The 20563-nt window shown below is 31.9% G+C and overlaps 2 protein-coding genes across 2 annotated transcripts; both read left to right on the top strand.

The window, feature by feature from the left end:
* Positions 1–879: 879 nt before the first annotated feature.
* Positions 880–2641, top strand: LOC140864698 (mitogen-activated protein kinase kinase kinase 20-like). Its single transcript, XM_073268998.1, has one exon. It carries the CDS (start codon positions 1162–1164, stop codon positions 2422–2424), a length of 1263 nt encoding a protein of 420 aa, XP_073125099.1. The 5' UTR covers positions 880–1161; the 3' UTR covers positions 2425–2641.
* Positions 2642–4907: 2266 nt separating this feature from the next.
* LOC140863833 (putative late blight resistance protein homolog R1A-3) lies at positions 4908–8529 on the top strand. Its single transcript, XM_073267556.1, has 2 exons — positions 4908–7706; positions 8173–8529. The coding sequence occupies exons 1-2, from the start codon at positions 5030–5032 to the stop codon at positions 8190–8192; spliced, it is 2697 nt and encodes an 898-aa protein (XP_073123657.1). The 5' UTR covers positions 4908–5029; the 3' UTR covers positions 8193–8529.
* The last annotated feature ends 12034 nt before the right edge of the window (positions 8530–20563 follow it).

Raw genomic sequence — 20563 nt, 5'->3', positions numbered from 1 at the left:
ATTACATTTACATGAAAATTTAAAATATACAAATATTTTGAATATTTATCATCATAAAATAACCTTGTCTTTGCTGTCCAAAACTGTGGCTAAATTATATTGGTTGGCATTTGGCATGTGGGATTATGACTTGTAAAGCCGACGCAGGCCAACTGCGACCACTTGCTAACATCTGACCAAATTCTTATAAATATTTCTTTAAATAATACTCTTTTTCCTTTTTTAAAATCGTACTTTATATTTGCTAACAAATATATGTAAAATATGAATTCACCTCATAAAAATCTTATCGATCCTTGTACTAGCTCTTTGATCCCTCTCGACAAACCAAAGCAAAATTACACATATCTCTATAGAACTTTGACGAAAAAATGTAACAAAAATGTTTGTTTAATAACATAGAAAATTATATGACATATCTTGCATTATTTATTTATGAATTTATCAATTTTTGTAACTTATCAATACATAATGTAAAACAAAATATGTATCACGAATAATTTCATATAATATTCATATATTATGTTATATATGCAATGTATGTGTATGTTCCGTTGGTTTATATAAAACAAGAAATAGAATATATGAGCATATCATTTGAAATTACATTTCATGCCATTTTTTTTATTTGAATTTATAGTTAATAAATAGTGGAATAAAATAGGATGATTTGCAAGATAAAATGTGTAAAGATGGAGTGAAAGATCTATTTTTTCTTATTAAATTTTTTTTTTTTGTTAAGACTTATTCTTACAAAAACTCGAAATAATATTGTAATTGGTGAATAACATAAAAAGACTGATGGCCGTTATTCTTGTTATATATAATATTGGTTACTACTGTTAACCACTCTTTTGTGCAAATTGTATTATTATTTCTTCAAGAAAACGCGGCTCGTTGATTCTTTGCAATCCCACATAAGGAACCGCAAGCTACCCTCTTACCACTTGTTATCAATATTGCTTCTTTGAACCCTAATTTGGTTTGTGTAGGATTGTAAGAGCAGATATAGGAATCGAGTTATTAAACTAGATTGCGTTCCCCTTTTCCTCTTAGATACCATTAATTCGATTCCACTACTTGTTAAAGTTGGTTTCTTTTGGTTTTGTGTTTGCTGGTTGAGTTTGAAGGAATCACGTATTGTATGTCGTGGGAGCCAAGATGCTGGAGAGAAAGGGGGGAGACGTGGTTTGTGTGAAGGGTGTGAATGAATATGGTGATGGGGTTGCATGGGTTAGGGGGTCGGTGATTGGGAAAGGGGGTTTCGGGAGTGTTTATTTGGCTACTCTGAAGAAACCCAGATCAAAGCATAGCTATTATCCGTCAATGATGGCGGTGAAATCGGCGGAGGTTTCGGTTTCGGGTTCAATTCAGAAGGAGAGGGAGGTTTTGAGTAATGTCAAGGGATGTCCGAATGTAATCAAGTGTTTTGGGGATGAGACGACGATGGGGGATAATGGTATGATGGTGTATAATCTGTTGTTGGAGTATGGTTCTGGTGGAACCTTGGGACAGAGGATTAAGAAATCGGGTAGCTGTGGATTGCCTGAGTTTGAGGCTAGGGTGTATGCAAGGTGCATTCTTAGAGGTTTGAAGCATGTTCATGGCATTGGGTATGTTCATTGTGATTTGAAGCCGGATAATATTTTGCTTTTGCCTAGTTCTCGAAGAGAAGGAAATTCTGCCTTGCGTGCTAAGATTGGAGATTTTGGACTGGCGAAGAGGGTAAAACAGAGTAAGAAGAGGAAGTTGGGTCCTTATTGGAGGGGTACTCCTATGTATTTGTCGCCCGAGGCTGTGATGGATAACGTGCAAGAAGCTCCAAGTGATATTTGGGCGGTTGGGTGCATTGTGCTGGAGATGTTAACTGGGAAGAATCCGTGGCAGGGAGAAAAAGAGTTGAAGGCAGAGGACATTCTTGCGAAGATTGGTGCGAGGCAGGAATCACCGAAAATTCCAAATGATGTATCGAATGATGCTAGGGATTTTCTGAAGGGTTGTTTTGTGAGGAAGTCCAGGTTTAGAATGACTGCTGAAATGCTGTTGAATCATCCGTTTGTTAGAGGCTTGGAAGAAGATGAAGCAACTGAAGACGTGGAGGAGCCAGAAGGTTTGAATGAGATTGAGACTATATTGGTGGTATCTGAGAGCGACTATGAGTTGAGTCAGGGATCGTATTCAGACGGGTGGGGCTATACTTCTGAGGGGGATTCATTTTCTTATTGGACTGATGAGGATGTCAGCTATTGTGAGAATAAAGTCATATCCGATTTTGCTGAAGAAGTTGAGGTTGAGAAACTTGAAATCATCACAAACTCTAGCATTGATGCTGGTCTCAGTCAATCAACAGAGGTTTCATCAGAAGTTTCAACAAGAAAAGAAATGCAGTTTCCTGTTAGTTTTACCATTTCTACGGGCGTCTAGCTCTAACTATATGTTTAGATAAGGAGTCAATTTTGCTGGTGAGAGAGGAAGTTATTCTTGCTTTTCTTCGGTAGGTTCGGTTGATTATTGATGGTCTATAGTATATTCATTTATGTAGTAGGAAATTCATTGCAGATTGTTATGTCGATTGATTCTTTTTGTTTTTGTTTTTGGTTGATAATATATATATCTACTAAAGATTTAGTTTCCTTTTCTATATCCATCATCCTACATATCATACATTCTTACTCTGAAACTGGTTCTGACTAGTTATTTGGATCTCTCGTCCTTGTTGCACAGTACACTCACTAACTTCTCTTGTATTTTTTTTAAGGAAACGCGCAAAGGCCTATTTCCTGTATAAGTTGAGCCCAAACCGCTTGAAGCAATCATCGTAAGAGAGGAACACATCAATGCATAAAAAGTTAAAATGTATTCTTAGTGGACACACATTGCCCCCTTAATTAAAAGGGAACGCCCATGCTGTTTTCATCTCTTTATGTTTCAGAAAATTGCAGCAAGTTTTCCACTTTCCTAACATAAGAGCACGGTGATGAATCTTGCTTATGCGTCCATCTTCTTGCAAAACTTGAAGATATTCCATTATGCATTTAACTAGCATGCTTTGTGGTGAGAAATTTATTGACTGGTCTGTCTATATATCGTGCTTTGTGAGGGATTGAAGATCAGGATTGCAGTAAGAAGATATGCAAACAGAAAAGGTAATCGCAAACTACTGCAGTAAGCCATTCAAATTTCTGTAATGACATGATGCCCACCAGTTTGGTCTAGAAAGGCATAAATCATCAGCCTGTAATTTATGTCTCGGCTGGCATATCAAGACTATCTATAGGTGATATAAACTAAAGATTCAAGGAGAATCTCCGGATTGACATAAACTGCTGGAATGGAAGGCATCGTTAAGATCACTCCAAGAGTTTGACTGTATTTATTGTTCTACGTGCTTGTGTTGATGTGTTACAATAATATAGTGTAAGAATAATCTGTTTAGCACTTCTTAGTAACATAACAAGTGACAAATAAGATACTAATCAACAAAATATAGTCGCTCATTATGATCCTTACTGCCCTTTTCAAGATGGGATTTTCTCGAGTGAATGTAGAAGTTGGATTCCTATCAAAGTGTCCATACAAGAAGATCGCCATCCCGAATGAAGAACATTGCTTAGAGTGGCAATTAGTAGGATACCCTTAATAAAGTTTGAAAGAACACAAGAGTACTTGCTGAGAGAGTAAACTGATACGTTAGAATCAAATCATAAAATTAAGAAAAGGTCAGAATCTGAGGATTAATTAATATTATGGTTACGAGTGACTAGATTTAATGGATTAATTTTCTTACTAAATACTCATACCAAGTTAACAATTGATTTATTATGTAAAACCTTGTGTAAGCATTTGTCAAGTAAGGAAATAAAGAAACCAGACTGGAGATGTCTCAACTGCATTCCGAATAAAATTTCGAAAATGAAAGGAAAATGATTTGGTTCTGTGGTCTAAACTACTGGTTTAATAATTAATCTTCGTCAAGTACGGTAAATTATTTACATATACATATTTTATTACTCATCATAATGAACTATGAAACAGAACCGGAATGATCACATCAAAATAATCCAATCTTCCACATCTCTCTGATTTCCAGAAAATATTACTAAAATAACATGACAAAAGATTATTTTTTATAAATCAGTCGCCGATTAGAACCAAATAATGCAGCCTACAATTCAATTTCCCAAAGCCTTAATTAAGGCAGTGTCTCCACACTATTCATATCACGCCAATAACCAAAATAAACATTTTTTTTAGGGTTTTCAAAGCAATTATAATGTGGAAAAATGACAAAAGGGGACTTAGAGGGTGTTTGGCAGAACTTAAAAGCTCTTTCAAACAGCTTATAAGCTGTTTGAGAGCTTTTAAGCTCTCAAAATGTGTTTGATAAAATTTTTTAAAAACAGCTTATAAGCTGTCAAAATAAGCTGTTTGACAGCTTATAAGCTGTTTTTAAAAAAGTAAGGGGATGTATTTTTTTAAAAAAGATCTTATTTTAATATTTCATATCTCTAAAATATCCTTGAATATTTTAATAAATCTCTATATTATCTTCCACTTATTAAATATTAAATATTATTTTAAAAAAAATTACAAATCACATAAATTTTTTTAAAAATAAAATATTAAAACAATTTTATTTTTTTAATATAGGTTTATTCTAAAACTATTTTCGTATGTGTATAACTCAAAATATTATTTTCATAGAATTATACCCTTTTTGGTAATTTTGACAATAAAAGATCTTATAATACCAAACATATCAACATCTTTAAGTTATTTAAAATAAGTTTATCCAAACACTTTAACAACTTATTTTTAAAATAAGTTCTAACAGCAACTTATAAACTCGTAAAACAGCTTATAAACTCTAAGAACTTATAAACTCTTTTTAATAACCTTAGCCAAACACCCTCTTAATCCAATAATTAACTACTCTTAACTTTGTTACAGCCACACTAATCCTATCCAGATCTTGATGCTGTGTTCTCTAAAATTTATCTGCAGAAGCCAAATTCACTAAGCTTCAATTATGGCGGCGGCTTATGCAGCTCTAATGTCTCTTCTGAATACTTCAGAGCTCATCTTCCACCCTTCCCAGCAATGGCTACGTATAAACATAACACAGATTGAGTCCCTGCTGCAAAAGGTTCATCTCCTTCGAGAATTTCTCGAAGATTATTCACACAGAGCCCACGAAGAGATGGCTGAAGTGGAGAGTCAAATCGCAGATGCAGCTTGTGTAGCAGAGAAAATCATTGAGTTCCATGTATTGGCTCAGATTCCAGCACGATCTACGGGTAGCGAGGCGAATAGCTCGACCGGCTTCGCTGATTGTATCCATATAGTTATAGAAGAGATGGAGGATCTGATCCAGAACAAGCTGTTGAGGATAAAAGAGACAATTGGGAAGTTTGAGGAAGATCCGACTTTCATAGATTTATCGCCTGCTGTGGCGTCAAGATCAGCTTCCAAGGAGCAAAATACTATGGTGGGTTCTGATGAGAAGTTGAATGAAATATTGGATATACTCACTGGTCAACAATCAAATCGTCAAATGGTAGCAATTGTTGGAATGGGAGGTATAGGTAAGACTACTCTTGCTAACCATGTCTACGAACATCCATATATTAATATTCACTTTGATATTTGTGCTTGGGCTACAATATCTCAAGAATATAGTGCACGAAATATTATTTATGAAATGCTATCAGAAATTGGACGAAGTGGGTCAGAGAGTCGTTTAAGTGATGATCAGTTGGGCCAAGCCAAGTGTCATACTGGTGATGAACAATTGGGTGAACTATTGTACAAAAAGTTATTTGGTAGAAGATATTTGATCGTGCTGGATGATTTATGGAGCATTGAGGCTTGGGACAAGATAAAACAATTCTTTCCAGATCATTGCGACAATGGAAATCGAATCATGATAACGACGAGGGTAAAGAAGGTGGCAGAGCAATTGAGCTCATGTCCGCTTTTTGAACTGGATTTGATAGATGACAACAGGAGCTGGGAATTGATGAGGGAAAAAGTTTTCGGACATCAACAAGGTTGTCCTCCTGAACTGGAAGAATTAGGGAAGGACATTGCGAAAAATTGCGAAGGACTTCCTTTGGCAATTGTGGTGATTGGCGGACTGCTCGCCAAGTCTGATAAGACGATGGATTCATGGAAGCATGTAGCAGGAAATATGAACTCGATCATAAATTCAGAGGACGACGAGAAATGCCAAAAGATATTATATTTGAGTTACAATAACTTACCTACTCATTTGAAATCATGCTTTCTCTACTTGGCTGTGGCTCGAATACCATATAATATTGATATCCCTACGCTCATCAAGGTATGGGTTTCTGAAGGATTTCTAAAACCGATGAGCGGTAAAAGCTTGGAAGAGGCAGCATATGAGTACATAACAGACCTTGTTGATAGAAACCTTATTTTCCGTGGTAGACGAGACGTCCTTGGTAAGTTACTACGTTGTGGTGTGCATGATCTCTTGATAGACCTATGCTGGAGGGAGGTGAAAAAAATAAACCTGTTTTGTGTGATATGTGATGCGAGCTCAAATTTCATCTCTAGCTTCCGCATTCGTCCATCTATCTTGGAACCAGAATTAGGATTCGTCCCACTTGCCCTTGATATATTGGGACCGGCATCACTATCTTGGTCTGTTACTAGTGGGTCGGAGAGCACTTCATTGTTGGCTGGTCATTTACAATTGTTGAGGGTGTTGACAATGAATGATTCAATTCTACCAGATGAAAACTCGCAGCTAATGAACCTGCGGTTCTTGTCTTTCCATGGTCATTTGGATGGGAATTCGATTCAGAGGTTTTATTCTTTGATGTCCTTATTTTGGAATCTACAGACTTTGCAAATTGATAATTCCTTATCTGAAATTTTATATCTGCCACCGGAAATTTGGTGTTTGCCACACCTTAGGCATCTCGAAATTCAGAGATGTGTTTTACCTGATCCTCCCATTGACAAACATGATTCTCATATTTTGGAAAATCTGCGGACTCTCGTCATGGTTGTACATTTTAGGTGCACCGAGGAGGTTTATAGAAGACTTCCAAATCTTAAGGAATTAGCAGTTGAGTATAATGATGTATCCCCAGGAGTGGAATGGCCCTTGTTCCGCCTTCAAAATCTCGTCCACTTGCAGAAGCTCGAATCACTACTATTCAACATATCTTCGAAAAATAGCCCGATATCTTGGAAATATCTCAGCTTCCCACACTCTCTCAAAGAGTTGACTTTAATTTACTGCATGTTACCTTGGGAAGATATGAGCATTATGGGTTCACTGTCTAATCTTGAGCTACTTAGGCTCTGCTTCGACGCGTGTAAAGGGCAGACATGGTGTCCAATAGAAGGGCATTTTGTTAGATTGAAAGTGTTGGACATTCGAAAGACTGATTTGGTACATTGGAGAGCAGACAAGACACACTTCCCAGTCCTGGAGCACTTGATTCTTGGATATTTAGATTTGGAGGAATTTCCTCAAGACTTTGGTGAACACCAAACACTCACAAAAATTGAAGTGATTTCTTGTGGCGATTCTACCAAGGGTTGGGCAAAGGAAGTAGGTGAGGAACAAAAGAACTTTGGAAATGAAGGCTTTCGAGTCATAATACCTCAAACAAAGGAAGACAACACCACCATAATTACGAGCATCGACGGTCACACCCTTTCACGAGGTATTGCCTTTTTCTCTTCTTAATGTTAATTTCTTTGACAACAAATTGTATGTATTCAATCACGAGGTATTTTTTTTAAAACAAGAATGAGTGAGTGGTTATGAGGATGAAGACGAAGGAAGAGAGTACATAAATAATACTGAAGTGGATAAAGATGAACTTGTTAATGTAATTGAGCCTTCTAACGAAAGGATTACTTTTAGAAATAATCTTGCCGTTAATATGTTCGGCACTTGGACTGCTCAAAGAAATCCTACATGATTTGATGTTTTCTAAAGCAAAAATAATACATTGCATTTAGTGGTGTTGAATTATCTATTGAATCATATTAATTTTTTTTATTGGTGTTGATTTATTTATTTTTACGTCATTAGTTTTTATATGTATATATGGTTCATATTGTTTAGTGATTTGTAAATATTTTTCTTGTTTTCATTTGCTATCATTTTTCTTAATTATTATAAAGAATGGACACTCAAGACATGAGAGGTCGTGGCAAGTACAAAAGAATATGGAAGTATGAAGAAGATTTCAAGCTCATTGAAGTACTTCTTGAAATGGTAAATCATGGAACGTATAAAGTAGATAATGAGTTCAAATCAGAATATCTGAATTATATTGAGGAGAAGATGCATGTTTCTTTGCCTAACTCAGTTTTGAAGGCCGAATCTCATATCGGGTCAAGAATTAATATCCAAAAGAGGAATTTTCATATTGTCTATGACATGTAAAATGGCTCCAATACAAGTGGTTCTAGTATTGATCCGATCAAAAAATGTCTTACAACAGAAAAAACTATATGGGATTCATATCTTCAGGTTTTCATATGCGACTGATAATATCAATCCATTTTTTATTTATTATTTTGGATTAAAACTTAACTCTACATTAATTGATTTATTTCAGCACCGATGTGTGTGTGTGTGTATGTATGTGTGTGTGTGTGTATATATATATATATATATATATATATATTAGATAACGTTTAAAAATATGATATTTTGTTATATTTATGAACTCATGATATAATTGTTTAGTTCAATAGGTCCTTATATAAATTAAAATAAATAAGATTTTTTGCTGAAAATATATGTCATTCCATCTACAAATAAATAAAAACTAAAGTATTTTGGTGTTTTAATATTTTAAGAAACTGGATAAGTATTTAATTTAATTAAATTTTTTGTGTTAAAAATATGTTCACTTTATATAAAAAAAAAATAAAAACTAAAGTATTTTGATACTTTAATTTTTTTGGAAACTGAAACATTGTCTAATATGCATACATTGTCAATTTTGACTTTATCATAATAATTGATCACACTTTTATAATTGATATAGATAAATAATAAAATATATTATTTTTATGTCATAGACAATATTTAACTTTTACATTTAATCTTTATATGCATATATTTATTTTTACATAAATTTATGTATAGTTAGTAAAAATACAAAGTTGTAGTTTCACAATTGTAAAACTTTAACATTTTATTCATACTTTTAGATAGGTAATAAATAATTAAATATACATGATTTTCTTTTAATAATTTCAGTGAAAATAACTTTTGTTTGTCAAACATATATTCACTTTATATATCAATTTTTAGATTTTTAAAATATTATGTAGAACCAATGACGTCGATTAAAGTGATATTGAAAAGTAATATATTGTTCTACTCATACATATTTCACTTGGTTTAATTTATTATTTATTTTTTCAAGTTTTAGTTTGTTTACAAATATACTATGTTAGTTAATAAAATTTGGTAAAAACTAACTATTTAATTATAAATTATTAGTAACTATTAATTAAGATGCTAATTTTAATTATATTAATTATCATATTAAATTTTTATTATATCCTCATTCAAAATTTTATCATTTAAAAAAAATTGTTTGATTGTTTTACCAATTAAAAAATTTATGTATCAAATTAAATGTAATAATGATAACTAATAATCACTTTAAAGTTACAGAGATTCATTATTACTCTTGTCTCTATTTTTTTATAAGTTCATAACTTGAAATTATCATTAGTATTTAAATTGTAATGAAAAAGTTAGTGTAAAAAATAGATTTTTTGGTCATGTAAGTTTGTCACTTTGCGATTTTGGTTTTTTATATTTTCAGATATTAGTTTTAGTCTGCTATCTTTATTTTTTTGACAATTTTAATTTTTTTTCGATGCGGCACTGATGTGGCTCCAATGCAATACTGATATAAAGATGACATGTATAGTGTTACGTAATTATTTCGAAGAAAAATAACTGAAATTGCTAAAAATAAGAACATGCAGGATTAAAAATAAAATATGAAAATATAGATGATCGAAATTGCAAAGTGACAAATATACAAAACTAAAATTACATTTTTTTCAAAATAATTTTCCACATATCTCCTTACCATGTTATCTTTACTATATTATAATATTTGAGAGACACATAAAAACTATATTTGATATGACAAAAAGACATCATCTTTTCTTTCCCATTTTACACCTTGCAACTGTCTTTTCATGTCATATCTATGCAGGTTCAATGCTGATTTTATTCTCGGGCTTAGTGGCTAGGACCTAAATGTCTTGGGAGAGGTCATAAACCATTTACAATTCACCATTTTGTATTTCCATAATTTAATTTTCTGGTTTAATGTTTTTTTTCTTCTATATCCAATTCTATGTACTTAGTTGTTGAAGATTAGAATGATTTTATATGATTTGTTATTAGATATTTAATTTTCTTTATCGTGTTCTTATCAAGTTTTTATGAGTTTTTTTCAAGAAAATTTTATTTATTTTTAACGTATTCAGTTTTCTTTATCATGGTTTTTTTAATTTATTATGTGGTCAAATTTGATTTGAAAGTAAATAGCTTGGAGGTAGATTTAAGGATAAATTGCTTATAAATCCCTAAACCTATAATCAACTTAATTTATAAATCCTTATCTAATTAAAACTTAGTTTCCACTCACTGGAGAGAGAAATTTTTTCCACAAATCCCCAATATACCCTTATTTTTTAAAATATATATATATATATATATATATATATATATATATATATATATATATATATATGAGAAATGAATAATAAAAACAAAACTAATAAAAACAAAACTAATCCAAATAGTATATATATATAAATTCAAATTAAAATCAAAGAACATAAACCATATCATATACATGCTTATGTTGATACAAGAACAAGTATGTGTTTAGGAAGCAAACATATACTTTTAAATCATTATTGGAAGAAATATGATAAATGATTAAAAGTTCGAATAGGAGATGGATCAATAATCATGCTTGATACAGTAGCAGAAAAATTAAAAATAGAAATTGAGGAAACAAAATTTGTAATACCCATTATATACCAAATAGAATCAGTAATGGACATTATAATAGGAAATAACTTTTTAAGAGAATATATCTCTTTTACATAATTTGAAAATCACATAACTTTAAACAAAGAATCATCAATGATTTACATTCCTAAAATACGAACAGCATTTCGTGTAGGAAATGAAGGATTTACAAAGAATTTTCATAAACGAAATACAAATTCAATAGAACTAAAAATAGAAAATATTTTAACAATTAATCCTGAAAAATAAATAATGAAGAAATTTCATGATATTTGTTCTGAAAATCCTAGAAAAGAAAACAATTCATTGCTTCAATAAAACTCAAAGACCCTAATATCACAATTCGCGAATCACCAAGAAGATGTAACATGGATGATGTAAAAATATTTGAAAAGGAGGTTCAAAAATTATTAAAACTTAAGATAATCATCCCTAGTAAGAGTCCACACTCTTCACCTGCCTTTTATGCCAGTAAGAAAGATACTGATAAGAAAAGAATGGTAATTGATTATCGAAAAATGAATAAAGCAACAATTATGGACGGATATTATATCCCAAATAAGAATGATTTACTATCTTATATAGGAGAAATGAAATATTTTTCCAGTCTAGATTGTAAATCAGGATTCTGGCAAATTCAGCTAGAACCACAAACACAATTACTTACAGCATTCAGTTGTCCAAAAGGACAATATCAATGGACTTTATTACCTTTCGGACTCAAACAAGCACCAGGTATCTTTCAAAGATATATGGATGAATCTTTTTTAAATCATATGTATATTTTTGTTGTGTTTACATAGATGACATATTAATTTACTCAAAAATACTAGATCAACATTATAAAGACCTCATGACTGTATTAGATAATTGTCATATAGATGGAATTATACTTTCTGAAAAGAAAGCACAATTGTTTAAAACAAAAATAAATTATTTAGGACTACAAATAGAAGACGGAAAACATTGTTTACAACAGCATATACTTAAAAAAATTCATGATTTTCCAGTGAAATCAAGGATAAAGATCAATTAAGAAGATTCTTAAGATTATTAACTTATTCTGGAAATTACATTAATAAACTTGCAGAAATTAGAAAACCTCTTCAGGCAAAACTTAAACAAGACTATAAGTGAAAATGGTCTAAAGAAGATACTAATTATATTGACACTATTAAAAAAAAAAAATTAGTAATCTTTCTGAATTATATTTTCCTTCAAATAAAGATATAATAATAATTGAAACAGACGCTTCAGATGAATACTTGGGAGCATGTTTAAAAGCTTATACAGGAGAAAGAAATTTAGAAGAGCTAATTAAAACAGCTACCAGAAATAATGAAGAATTATGTAACTATACATTAGGAACTTTTCAGGGTGCACAACTAAATTATCACTCTAATGAAAAAGAATTATTAGCTTTAATATTTACAATTAGGACTTATGAAATTTATCTTATTTCTAAACCATTTTTAGTAAGAACAGATAATATGAATTTAACATATTTCAAGACAAGGAAAATATCAAGAAATGCAGGGAGAAATGCAGCAAGGTTAATTAGATGACAATTGTAATTGAACCATTATCAATTCGAGATCCAACATGTCAAAGGAACGGATAATTCATTACCCGACGCATTAACCAGAGAACTTCATCCAAATTATACTATCCGTAGTAACGGAATAACAAAAGAGATCCTAAGTGATCCAAAAAATGACCACGAGTCATCCGAACATGCCTTAGAAAGCATGGGGAATATAAATTGATGAAATGAGATTTATATTCAGAGACATGAATTATTTTATGACTTTCAGTCATGCAATGATACGCATAATAAAATTATCCGAGTTACTCACGATAAAGAGTTAAATTTCTAACCATTTATCTATATATATATTTTATTGTGCATGATGGAGCAATTCAATCAATTAAAAGAACAATTGATTGACATAGATGAAGAAATTCAGATTCTTCAACAAAGGAAAAAGAATATAAATGGAAAAATTTAGAGGATAAAAGAAAAGATGACAACCTCGTCGTCATCATCCTCATCAAGCACACCAATCAAGTTAACCACTCCATTTGACAAAATAATGGAGGTAAATGAGAAACATTCAGTGGTCACAGCCAACACTGACAAAGAAAAAGAAAAGAAAAAATAACTGGTGGACACAGCCAGCACCAAAAAAAATAAAAAAGAAGAAAGGACGTTTAAAATCGCCCTTGAAAAAAGAGAAAGAAAGATGGTCAATTTACGACCACAAAATACAATTTTTGAAAAGACAAAATTTTCAGAAAAATACAGGATTGAATTCTTCGAAACATTAAACTATTTGAGAATGACTAAACCATCTGCAGGATCTTGGCTACAAACTTGTGACACACAGAGCATATCAAGAGCAAGAACACGGCAAGGTGCTCCAGCTCATGAAGTCGCAAGATTCTTTTCAAATGGATTATTAAGTGGATTGGAAGTCAGTCCCAACAATCAAGAGATAAAACTATTTCCATATCAACTGAGAAATAGTATTATCCAGTTCAAGAAAGCAGTCTACAAGGACGATCCAGTATTAACATTGAGTATTCACTCAACCCTTCCAGATTGGGATGATAACAAATTTTATCAACCAATGGTATATATTCAATGTCGAAAACAAAAGGACAAGTTCTTATTCGAAGGATCAAATGAAGAGAAACTAATAATGGATATCTCAAAACTTCCTGAGATAAGAATAAAGACATTGATTGACATGATCTCAAAGACAGGAAAGATTGATGAAACTCAAAGGTTAAAATAAATTTTGCAACCAGTAAACTTTTATTAACCACTGGACACAAAGAGACAATCCAAAAGAAAGAACAAGCCATGTTAGCTCAATTCGAAGCTCCAATCTATGAAGCAAGAGTTGACATGACCCGAGAAACTCAACGAATGCTATGTCAAAGACTAAGAACAATGATTTTCACTCACAAATGTGGACATTGCCAACCCATTCAGACAGAAGAAACAGCTGTCAAAGAGGACAAACCAGCTGTCAAAGAAGACAAACCAATAAAGAAATGGTCCGAATGTACCAGTGATTCAGAAAGTGACACAATGTAAAAACAAATGAAATCGTGGACCACACCACATGTGAAAGACATCCACTCAGATGTAAAATGAGCTGTTTTCCATTATGTAGTGTCAGATGGTCCCCCTCTTCCTTTATTTTAATACTGTACGCGTTTCTCCACGCCTATAAAAGGAGACGTTTGTGTTGTAAATGAACAAGTAAAGTTTGAGTAAAAAAAAAAAGTTTGAGTATCTCTCTCTTCTTAAGTTTCTTACAATCTGGTTCATACAAGACGTATGAAAACTATCAGAAACTAAGAAACATAAAATCAAAAACAAAATTAAACCTTATGGCTAATAACTAAACAAGCAGGGCGTAAGGAGGATAAGGTTGGAAGCCAACCATTGAAGATTCATGGTTAGAGTAAACCTGAAAATCCATAGAGCAAATACCAGTTGATCAAGTGATCGTTAAGGAAAAGCAAGGATTTGGCCTCTGCTCAAAACCAAGACTCATTCAATCAAGGTAACCTTCCTAAATCTCCTGCAGCCCTTAATTTAAAGAAATAGTCAAAATACATTAATCATGTCATCATCCTTTATAAGAAATGGAAGCTTAATAATAAAAAACTGGTTTGAAATAGAAGACGATCATGAATATGATACATTTCATGAATATCGTTTAAATACTTCTGATTTAACCATATTTGAATCAATTTATCAACTAAAATTTGTAATAATAACCTATGAATGGAACCAAATTAATATGAAAACATTTATCTGTTATAAATGAATCAGATCTGTAAAAACATGAATGAGAAATTCATAAGAAATGAGAAATTCATAAGAATTCCGCAACCTGGTATCAAAGCGATTATTAAAATAGATTACTAATGCCTGGATTAATCTTAGACATTGAGATTAAAAATTTATTTGATAAAATAATCTCACTAAAAGATTCACGTCAAATAAATCAATATTGTCTTAGAATAAAAGTTCTAGAAACCCTATATTTCAAAAATCATAAAAATGAATATTTTTCAAGCACCTGAAAAATGATAATACAAATTTCTGAAAATGATGAAATTGAAGAAATAACAATCTGTTATGAATAAAAATAAACTTTGTTATCGAAACCCGATCAACAAAAACAAAATAATAAAAGTAACAATTTTTACTAAATGGAAAATATATGAAAATACAAAAGCAAATATCTTTAATTTATATTCTCAAAATATAAATTTTGATATAGAAAATTGTGAAAACAATTTGAAACATTTCAAGAATTGTCAATCTTCAATTGATAATTTTGAAGATTTTCAGAATCTATTAGAACAAATAGATTCAACAAAAAGGCTTCTAATAACTTTAAGAAAATTAAGAAGTTCAATCATCTGTTAAAATGACGAAGTAATAATTTCAAATCAAAACAACCAGATTGATGAATCTGAAGAAAACCAAGAGTATAATTTAAATATTATATTTAATCAAAGTAAGTTTGCTAAAATACAGAAAACAGGATTTTTTAATTCAAAAACTAATCTAGTAGATCAACCAGGAATATTAAGCAAGATTTCAAATTTTATTAATCCCAGAAAAAATTTAATTTATTATTCGATTCGTACAAAAGAACGATCATGTAAAATAAATAACGAATTAAGGTCTGATATTTTGAAATTGTTAACAACTCAAGATATTGATACCATCATGACAAAAGTCAGTGAAAAAGAACGATCTGAACTGAAATATGTTCATATCAAAGGAATTGAAATAATAGTATCAGCTCACTACCGAGAAGGAATAGATACACCAATTGAAATCACAGTTCGTGACAAAAGGATACGTAATTTTGAGGATTCTATCCTTGAAAAAATTGAAGGAAACTTATGTTACAAAAAGATAAAATTTTGTATTTATCCACAATACAATATATCTCTTTTTGATAAAAACATAAATGACGTTTTAACATTATATTATTACTTTTATAGAAATAATCTTATGTTAACAGAAAACCATCCGATCAATATAAACTATGTTGTCAGTTTAGCAATAAGTAATAATTTTCAAACAGGAATAATTTCAACAAAACCAACTATTTCTATTGAAAAAATGTTTGAAAATATTACAAGAATTGAACACCCTCGAAAAGCATTTATTGAAGAAATAAATCCCTATAAAAGATGGAGTTTAGATGACCTCCAAATCACAAAACAGTCTGTACAAAGAAGATCATTATCATTTGCTAGAAATGATGAAGATATTCTTGAAAATATTGGAACCATGAATCAAAATATTCTTAAAATTAAACAAGCTATTGTTAATGTGTCAACCTCATCGCAATGACGTCCTTAATAAAATTAGAAAAATATCTAGGAGATTTAGAAAATAATATTAATAAGATCAATCTACCAACACAAGAATTAGAGAAGAATTTCAAAGAATATATTGATTTAGCAACGACTAGATTAATAATTGAACAAGAAAGATATAGTAATAAAATATTAAACTATCTTAAAGAAGTTCTTCCAATAGATAAAGGAAAAAGGAAAATGGAAGAAGAACCACCATTCAAAATTGAATCATGATATAGAAATCCCCTTAGTTATGACAAACATAAGTATGAAGATGTTTAGTGAAACAGAACAATCTGATTTTGAACAAATATGAGTAAATATAGAAGAATTATATCATTCACATCAGGAATCAGAACAATACAGAGATATGGATATTTCAGAATCAAAATCTGAAGATGATTCTAGACCACAATTAAATCTACGAACGAATGTAGAAGGTAGTGGTGGAAGAGATGATGAAGAATTTAAATATAACAGAGACCAATACTCTGGATCTTATAAAAATGTTAAAGATATTCTTAGAGAATAAAAAACATCAGGATTTGTGAAACAAAATATCTTAGATTTAGGTTGTTCAACAGCTAAAGAAAGAAAATCAAAGATAGATCATTGGGCAAATGAACTATCAGTACAAATTCAATTAACACCATTATTAGACAAAAGTGAGAATATTCAAGTTTTAACTCATGGGATGATAAAAATGACACTGGTAGGAGCAGTAAGAACTTGGGCTGAAAACCTAGTAATTACTAATCTACCACAAGGAATGACAGGACATCGATATTTCGAACTATTTGTTGATGCCTTGTACCAAGAATTTTTAGGAGTTTTTAATAATGACGCTAATTTAGTAGCAAAAAATATAGAACAAAATAGAGCAATCTTTATTCTGGATAATATAAAATTATGTAATTTATGTTATCTAGAAGAATTTATATGTGATTATGAAACAAACTATTATCAGTTAATAGATGCTGATAAAAAAGAACATTATAAATTAAGTATTTTTAATAAAATACCTAATATACCAATAAATAGTAAAGATGAATTCTTAACTAGCTCTTATGCCAAAACACTAGGAGTAACTATTAAATTTATTAAAGATGTTATAACAAAGAAATATCATGAAGTAACATTAAATAAAAGAATATCCAGATCTTACAAACACAATAAACTTTGTTGTGACAAAATGAAATTCACAGTAAAAGAATACGGTTGCAAAACAAACATATTACACAAACATTTAAAACGATAGAAACAAATTAAATTTAATAAACCTTATAAATTTTTTAATAAAAAATTTATTCCCTATAAGAAAAAGAAATTTAGAAGGAATTTCTTCAGAAAACCTTATAAAAGAAAATTTTATAAATATTTTGATAATAAAAAACCACCTTGCCCAAAAGGTAAAGGAAAGAACTGCACATGTTGGTTGTGCAATGAAGAAGGTCATTACGTAAATGAATGTCCAAAACGAAATAAAAAAAAAACAGATTTAAACTTTTAGAAGAATTATACACTCTTGGATTTTATCCAGTAGAAACAATTGAATGTTCATCAGAAGATGAAAATATTTATTATCTTGATGAATCAAGTAAATCAAATTTCAAATCCGCTTCCACATTTGATAATTCGGAAAATAATAATGATTAAATTAAGATAATGATTAAATTAAGAACAAGGGCATTTTTGGAACAATTTAAGCAATAGTGAGTTGAAAAAAAGTTTAAACAACTAGAAGTAAATACAAAGTTAAGTTTGGTTTTGGGGAGTGATTTGTAAGTTGCCCTAGATTTAATGCTTTTGCTTCGGAAAATAACACTTAGAATGAGATGCACTATTTAATATGTCAAACAATGTATTTCATATTTAAAAAATCAATATATTAACTTATGTATCACATTTTATTTGTTACAAGCATAGCATGTGCCACTGCCGCCAGGGGCGGTCCTGAAAAAAACAAGACTCTGGGGGAAGATTAAAATATTGCCCCCTTTTGCATCAATTTGAAAATTAGAATATATATGAAAAAAATTGAATAGCTGTAACGCCCAGAAATTCGTCACGTAAATCCGCATGCATAACTAGGGGATTTTATAATTTTAAAATAATGTGAAAATGGGTTAAATTGTTTTATGAGTTATTATGTGAATTGTGTTATTTATTTGCATGTTTTAAATATTTTTCTTCGGCATTTAAATCTGTATGATGTGATTTATGAATTTATTTGAGAAAATTTATTTTATAATCGTGTAGGCGGGACCGTGGACAGACGAGATGTTTTCACCCAAAATATTTTATGAGATTTTTAGGAGCCTTAAAATATTATTTTAAGGTATAATTTGAAGAAAATTATGGTATTTATATATATATATATGTATATTTAATTGTCCGTTTTTACCCAAAATAAGTCATTTTAATTACTTTTATTAAGCTTTAAAAATTCCATTAATTATAATTTCGAGATTTACTTAGTTTTAGCAAATTAGAATGTATTTTAAAGTTTAAAATTAGAATATTTAATTATCCTAATTATCTATTAATTATTTAACCTAGATTATCCTAAATATTATACCTAAAATCCCTTCCAAAGCCACGCCTCACCTCTTAGCCGCCTCCATCACCCTCTTCTCCACCATTTTCACGTTTCATCAGATTTTTCCCAGCCCCATAGCCGATCTTTGAAGGTTTTTGGATTATTTAGAAGATCCGTTCGTCCCGGCGAGCCCGATACGCGTCGTTTACGACGTTTCGTCTAAATAATTATCAAGGCATGTTCGATTCCTCTTTTTGCTCACCATTTAAATCATATTACAAATATTTTATGCTTACAAGATCTGATATTGCATGTGTTATGATCTAGAAAAGAAAACATTAAAGTTCATGCATGTTCCTCACGTTTTTGCACTTCATGGCTCGGTTTTGCACTATTTCTGGACATGTCTTGGTTCGAAATGCAGGGTGATCGTTCATGGGTCTAGGTGGGTTCATAGGGGTTGGTTTAGGCAATGTGGTTCACGGCTGGAAGGGCTGGAACCAAGGGAAAAGGGGCTGGGACAGCAGCTAGGCGGGCAGAGGGAGCTGTCTGGTTTATGGGCCTTGGCCGAGCCATGCAATGCTTGGCTCAGGCCAGGCCTGGTTCGAGGGATGCACTTGGACTTGGGGTGGTCCAGGTGCCGGAGCTCCGGCCGTTGGTGGCCGGAGCTGGTCGGAACATGCAAAGGATCATGGGCTGTCCAGAAAATGGGGCTGCGCAGGTTTCATGGGGTTTAGGGGCCTTGGCTGAGCCATGCAAGGCTTGGCTCAAGCCAGGCCCGGTCCAGGGGTTGCACTAGACCCTGGGGTGGTCCAGGTGTCGGAGCTCCGGCCATGGGTGGCCGGAGCTGGTCAGAAACTTAAGGGGAGTAAGGGCTGTTCCATGGGAGGGGCTGCGTGGGGTTTATTGGGATTTAGGGGCTTGGCTCGAGCCAGGCCCCAGGCTAGGGTTGCACCTGGACCCTGGGGTGGTCCAGGTGCCGGAGCTCCGGCCAGTGGTGGCTGGAGCAAGGTGTTTATGGGGCTAAGGCGGCAGCTGCCACAAGGGGGTTTGAGGATAGGTTAGGGTCGGGTTCTATGGTTTTGTGTGAGCCGGGCTCGGGTCTTTGGGTCTGGGTCCGGGTTGGGTCAAGTCTTGATGGGTCAAAATATTTTTAGTCCGGATCTAGATTTTATTATTTGGGATTGGGTCTCTTATTTTAATTAATTAAGAGTTTAAGTAGTTAATCGATGGGTTGAGCTTGATTAATTAACTAATTGGACTAATTTAATGGGTTTATTAATTATGAAAGTGAGCCCACTAATTTGTCATGGGCCGTGTGATCCATGAGAATTATTGGGCCAAGTTGTGTTGGATTTATTAATTTTATCGATATAATTTATAAGTTGATGGTTTGTTAATAATTTTATTAATTCAACTTTAAGTTAATAAGTTGATGGACCTAAATTATGTTTTAAGTGAGCCTATTAGTTTTCCATGGGCCTGGGGGCACATAAAATTTACTGGGCCAGGTCAGCTTGGGCTTTTGGATTTTTGAGTCAGTCTAAAAA

This window comes from Henckelia pumila, chromosome 4 (assembly GCF_033568475.1).
Source record: "Henckelia pumila isolate YLH828 chromosome 4, ASM3356847v2, whole genome shotgun sequence".
NCBI lineage: Eukaryota > Viridiplantae > Streptophyta > Magnoliopsida > Lamiales > Gesneriaceae > Henckelia > Henckelia pumila.
The sequence above is the reverse complement of the archived record's forward strand: the minus strand, read 5'-3'. Positions and strand labels throughout refer to the sequence as shown.

Bases quoted from the DNA above. Each gene is read 5' to 3' on its own strand.
- LOC140864698 (XM_073268998.1), top strand. From the start codon at position 1,162: ATGCTGGAGAGAAAGGGGGGAGACGTGGTTTGTGTGAAGGGTGTGAAT.
- LOC140863833 (XM_073267556.1), top strand. From the start codon at position 5,030: ATGGCGGCGGCTTATGCAGCTCTAATGTCTCTTCTGAATACTTCAGAG. The intron at 7,707-8,172 runs GTATTGCCTTTT...ATTATTATAAAG, and splicing joins CGGTCACACCCTTTCACGAG to AATGGACACTCAAGACATGA.